General features: G+C 39.4%; 1 protein-coding gene across 1 annotated transcript; it reads left to right on the top strand.

Annotated features, from left to right (window-relative positions):
- Window positions 1-3,162: 3,162 nt before the first annotated feature.
- On the top strand, window positions 3,163-6,298 carry LOC122067294 (long-chain-alcohol oxidase FAO4A-like; the record flags this gene model as incomplete). Its single annotated transcript, XM_042631125.1, has 2 exons — window positions 3,163-4,072; window positions 5,089-6,298. Coding segments are annotated over 2 exons (1,911 nt in total), but the record flags the coding sequence as incomplete, so codon positions are not given.
- Between the last annotated feature and the right edge of the window lie 310 nt (window positions 6,299-6,608).

Here is a 6,608-nt window from a genome sequence, read left to right on the forward strand (position 1 = left end):
GTCCATTCTTTATGGCTCTCCATACAAGAATATTGTGACCACACACAAAATTCTTGAATCTGCACTTCCAGAAAGAAAAGTTTTCTCCATTAAAGTACGGGGGTCTCGAGGCGTTCATGCCTTCTGGTGGTCCTTGGAATGTGGCTATGGTCTTTGACTCACTATTAAGACGATATAGTCTTAAATAAATTGAGCTCCCGCTCTGATACCAATTGAAATAACCTAGAGGGGGGTGAATAGGTTATACTAGTGGAATTTAACTCTTTTCGATAAATAGGTCACAAGTGTGACTGCAAGTTAAACTAATACGGAGAAAATTAAACAAGAATAACCATAACACAAGATTTATAGTGGTTCGACTCAATTCGAGTCTAGTCCACTCCCTACAAGAATCCTCTTGTAAGGTATTCCACTAGTTCTCCCTTTCAGTACAGTAGGTAGGGAAGAAAACCTTTACAATCTTTTTACGGATAAGAGTATCCTTACAAATCTCCTTTCCAGGCAGAGAGACGCCTTCAAAATCTCTTTTAGAGGTAGAGAGAGACCTTTCTCTTTTTAGGATAAGAGTATCCTTACAATCCTAAGTACAGTCTAGAATTGTAAAAAAATAGAAAATAAGAAATAGTGGAATAAGAGGAATACCTCAAGTGTGGTGCAAATGAGAATGAATAATAAATGATGAGTGATGCACCTTTTGTAAAGTCCTCTCTTACGGCTTTGACTTGCACAGGAGAGAGTAGAGGACTTTGATTAAGACTTGAGCCTCTTGTTTGGAATTTGTGTAATAGAATAACCCAAGTAGAAATAAACTTCTCTAATGCTTGCAACAATGCTCTTAAAGCTCTTTCTTAATGAATAATTAATTAAGAGTGATTAGGGTATTTATAGGTGAACTTAGTGAAGCATTTTAGGCAAGGAATCAAGCTCTAACGGACATATTCTGGGTCTACCGGTCGACCGCCATCGGTAGCTGGTCGACCGCCAAGAGCCGTTGTAGACAAAAAAATAGCCATTGGAGTACTTCCAGACAGGCACCGGTCGACCGGGACTTTCAACCGGTCGACCGCCTATGGTCTCGGATAGGTCCGGTCGATCGGGGCTTCCAGACGGTCGACCGCCTATGGTCTCGGGTGGTTCCGGTCGACCGGGGCTTCCAGCCGGTCGACCGCCAACATGACATGCTCTGTCATACTGACCAGTCACTAGTATTTTGACTATAACTTTTTGGTCCAACCTTGGATTGACTTGAGATCAGTTGCGTTGGAATCACAACTCAATTTCCTGCAACTTCTATGAAGGTTTCGTCTCCTGATACTAAATTTAAGATTCCCTAAAATACCCTTGAGTTAGGTTACTATGTGTTCCACACCACTTAGAGACTTTCCATACTTAGTCAAGGCATGCTCTATGGTCATTCTAATATGATGCAATGCACATGCATGAGGTGAGTGCATATAAGTATGTGGAAATTACAAATTACATTAAAAATAACTAATCTATCCTAGTGGTCTTCTTCTTCACTCGAATCTTCCATTCTTTGGCCCTTCATCTTCTTTCCTTCTTGTTTGCTGTTTCATGTCTTTAAGCTTAGCTTCATGTCTTGATTCGACCTTCGATATTCTAAGGGTTTCTTCAAGCTAATCACACTTTAACAATCAAGTTAAAGATGTATGTTTGTTTGTTAACACCAAAACATGGCAAGGAGTGTGGACATGTTTCCCAACATATAGAGGAGTTAGGTATGTCATTGGCTTTCTTAGAGCTGGTGGCTCAACCAATGGGAGGGATGAGATGGGAAAAACATAGGAGACTTATTGAAGGGGAGGAGGAGATAGATACACAGATTTGGGTATACCACTGGCATACCCACCCTTTTCCTTATATATATATATATATGATTGAATTAAAATTAGATAATTTACAATCATAATAAAATGAATAATACAAATTAGCTAAGGAGAGAGGGATAGGTATGCTAGCAGGTTACCTTAGAATCTTATGTGCTAGCGAAATTTTATCGGTAGGATTTAATCATCTTAAATAAAACCGATCTAGAGAAGAGGTCCAAACCTTCAATCAACTGATGCTACACCTTTTCTCTCCCTCCTTTCTATCTCTCCTCAAAAATAGACATGGTCAGCCTGCCACCGCACTCCACTGCATATCCCTCCCACCCTCGCTGTCTGGTTTCAATTCTGTCAATCCCCTTACTAAAAGCTTTCAAATCCTTCTGCCCCCTTGCCGCAACTTCCCAACACAGTCCACCACTCCGTCAATAACAACTCAAATAATTAAAAGAAAAAATTCATTACATGAAAACCGAGAGAGATGGAGAATCTAATTAAATAAATGAATGGTTTCATGTCAGCCAGTAGATAAAAACGAAATAGGATCTGATAAAGGCATTCTCCATCATTTTGAGAAAGAAATTTGAGAAAAAAAAAAAAAAAAAAAGGAATCCCAATCGCTGGAATACAGGTGCTGTTCATTTTCTTACATTAACACCAAGGGAATATGTTGGCTAGGATGACCGCCCTTCCCCTATTAGGACTCTTTCAATAGGAGGTCCAATGTAGGAAATTTTATTCTTAATAAGAATGGGTATGAAGGGGGAATTATCCACTCAATCAATGCTATATCGAGTGCTTGGGGGGGGGTGTTCTTCCCTATTTATATGATGAGGGGAAAAAGATTTACAGAAATCAAATTTTTTTTTTTTGTGAGTAATTTAAAATAAAAAATAAAGAATAGAGCAATATTCATAAAAGAACAAGCTTTACAGAAATTTTTTTTTATAAATGGTACTATGATACCAAATATTATAATCTATAATTGTTGTATATTTCAAAGCCTAGATATGTTAATATAAAATGACATATCTATCCCTATTTGGGAAAGGAAAGAGATAGATACGGAAAAGACTGGATCGATTGTTCAAAGACACTTTTCCTAATAACTTTTATAGAGAAAAGGGTGGATATACTATTGATATACCTTCATCTGTGACTCTCTCTTTCCTCTTTCCCTTGGGAATGTTCCCTATGCCTCTGTGATTCCAGCCCTCCATTGATTGAATTGATAACTTTAAAAAACCTGGCATACCAAACTTCCTCCCTAAGTTATATTTCACTAAGGTCTTGCCTTTTTCGCTTGTGGTTTTAAAAAGCATCTTATGATCTTCTATTTCCTTACCCAAAAAAAGAAAAAAAAATTCTTTTATTTCAGGTAGATGAGAATAATCATAACATATCGTGGGAAGCACTGGGCTATTGTGGACCAGATCCGGATTTCAAGAAAGAGTCTCAAGAAACTGAGAGAACTGGACAAGAAGGAGATGGAAATAAAGAGAAGCTTGTAGGACCTCTTTATAGAGGTATCATTGACATAACACAACCAAGGGAAGTTCTCTCAGCAACCCTTGAGCGATCAGGATTTTCTGTGTCACTTCACCATCATCTACCCACTAATAAAAAACCCCACTCATCTCTATCTTCTCCTTCTTTAACCATCCAATGTGATGTGGTGGTTGTGGGTTCTGGTTCTGGTGGTGGAGTTGCTGCTGGTGTTCTTGCCAAAGAAGGCTACAAGGTTCTTGTCCTAGAAAAAGGAAACTACTATGCAAGAAGCAATCTGTCACTTCTTGAAGGACCAACTATGGATCAAATGTATCTAAATAATGGATTACTGGTTACTGATGATTTGGGTGTGACAATTCTGGCTGGCTCAACTGTTGGTGGGGGTTCTACAATTAATTGGTCAGCTTCTATTAGAACTCCAGATCATGTAATCAAGGAATGGTGTGACACTCATGAGCTTGAGTTATTTGATAGCAAGCTTTATAAACATGCATTGGATGTAGTTTGTGAGCGTATGGGAGTTCAATCTGATTTTGATGAAGAAGGATTCAACAATGCAGTGTTAAGAAAAGGGTGTAATGAGTTGGGTTATCCAGTAAACAACATCCCTCGAAATTCAACTTCAGATCACTATTGTGGGTGGTGTTGTTTTGGGTGCAAGGATGGGAGAAAGAAGGGTAACTCAGAGACATGGCTAGTGGACTTGGTGGAGTCAGGTAATGTAATTTAAGATTCCAATAGAGTATAAATTATCTATTTTTGAAACTCAGACCTGACACATAGGTGAAGGGAGAGCGTCTCTTCTAAGGGATTACGCCCTTAAAAAAAACCATGTTAGAGTAAAGGAACTCTGTCCATCCCTGTGCCTCCTGTGTCGGGCGTGCGCAAAAAATGGCAGGACCCGCTATAGCATCTTCAGCGCAAGTTGGTGATGGGCAGCGTGGTCTATGCCCGTCTTTGTTTGAGCATAGGGAATGCCAGATTGACAGGGCTCCTGTTCCCGTATATTATATGGGAATATGTTTTTCTGCTGGGGAGCACGGTCTATGCCAACATTCTCCTATGTCTATCACTCTCCTCCCCCACAATGAAATGACATTGTTGCCCTCAATTAGAGGAGGAGAGAGATAAACTCGAAAGCGGTGGTGTAGGCCACGCTCCTAAACAAAAAACATCTTCGCATAATATATATACGTCTCTTTTCACTCTCCCCAGGGGTGAGAATCTATCTAAATGCTGACATTGGATGGGCCAACAATAGGCTGAGGTGGAAGCCCTTTATTGGAGCCTGGCCATGCCCCTACTAGAGTAAGGCCAGCTCAACCTGGGAAGTGCTATAATCAAGGCGCTAAAACCCCTCGTCTCAAGACTCGTGAACCTTGACCGAAGCATGAGATTAAAGCTCAAAAACAAAAACATACATGTGGGGGACAAAGGCAAAGCATCAAAAGACGGATCTTGAGATCCTCTCAAGTTTTTAATTGTGCAATTTTCTCTGTGCACGTGACACATAAATAATTTTTACATTCAACAGCTGTTAAGTTTTTTAGGATTCAAAAATATTTTAACCCCTCAAATGCCTTAAACTTCTACAATCGTTCGATTTTAAAAATATACAGGTGTCACGTGCACGGAGAGAATTGCACAATTAAGAATTAGAGAGGCTTTAATTCAATTTAAAAAACACATTTTGTAACAAGGTTTTTACAAGATGTTTTGAACCTTCCAACAGGTAATGGTGTAATACTACCAGGTTGCACAGCTTTAAAAGTCTTACACGAGAGGACTACCAGGAGATCAATAAATGGAAACACTTCGACTGCGAAAGGGGTAGCCTTCGAATTCAACAATGGAGGGGAAAAAGATATATGTGTGGTGAAGTCGAAGGTTACAATTGTTGCATGTGGTGCACTTTCAACGCCCACGCTATTAAAGAGAAGTGGATTGAGGAATCCAAACATTGGTAAACACCTTCATCTTCATCCTGTGACAATGGCATGGGGCTACTTCCCTAATTCATCAAATGGTTTACCTGACTTATTACAAGATAAAAAGAGTTATGAAGGAGGTATAATGACAGCAATGTCCACCGTGGTTGCAAATTTCGAGGTTTCTGGTGGCCGCGGAGGCTATGGGGCGGTGATACAAACACCGGCATTGCACCCAGGAATGTTCTCAGCAGTGATCCCCTGGGTGTCTGGCATTGACATAAAAGAGAGAATGTGCAAGTTCTCAAGGACTGCTCATATATTTGCATTGGTAAGGGATAAAGGATCAGGTACTGTGAACTCATCAGATTCATATAGTTATCAAATGGATGACATGGATGAAGAGAACCTAAGGAAAGGATTGGAGAAGATACTTAGGATATTGGCAGCTGCAGGGGCTGAAGAGATTGGTACCCATCAAGGTGAGGGGAAGAAATTGAATGTAAAGCAAGCAAGTAGGCATGAGTTTGAGAAGTTTGTAAAAGAGGAAAGTAGGAAAAAGCTGAGGGGTTTGTGTTCCACCTTATGCTCAGCCCACCAAATGGGAAGCTGTAGGATGGGAGTGGACCCTACTGAGTCTGTGGTGAACCAAAGGATGGAGACATGGGAGGTGGAGGGTCTGTTCCTTGCAGACACAAGCGTATTTCCTACGGCGTTGGGTGTGAATCCAATGGTCACGGCCCAGGCCATAGCTTATTGCACTGCTCGCTCTGTTCTTGATGTCCTTTGGAGGAAGAAGAACTGAAACTGAATCAGATAAGCATGCTACCTGGCTAAATTTTGTTTTCAGTTCTCTGTTTGATCCTCCGAATAATAAATTATTCTTGTGTATGGAGAATATGTAATCCTTATATATCCATTATATAACTGGATGTATTCATGCTTTGTGGTAAACCTTTCACTTGATTACCTTACCCCTCTTGTTTATTTAAATACTTTATCTTTGCCTTATTATGATTTTTCTTATCAATTTTTTATATAATATTGTTGGCACCTTTATATTTTTAATATTTAAATATTTTTTAAAAATCACTTAAATCCCTTTCCTTATCTCTCTCTCTCTCTTTCTTTCCCACTTTACTTTTGCAATAAGCCATTCTCTCCTCTCTTTCACGTTCCTCTCTTTTTGGACTAATACTTTTAATTATTGGTGCACTAATAATTTTTTTTGGATATCTCCTAAAGATAGATTGAAAGTATGTCCTCATTAGAATATAAATAAACCATGCTTGCTCTGCACATTAAAAGTATGTTTAGCATACTT

Source organism: Macadamia integrifolia, unplaced genomic scaffold, assembly GCF_013358625.1.
Source record: "Macadamia integrifolia cultivar HAES 741 unplaced genomic scaffold, SCU_Mint_v3 scaffold2815, whole genome shotgun sequence".
Taxonomy (NCBI): Eukaryota; Viridiplantae; Streptophyta; class Magnoliopsida; order Proteales; family Proteaceae; genus Macadamia; species Macadamia integrifolia.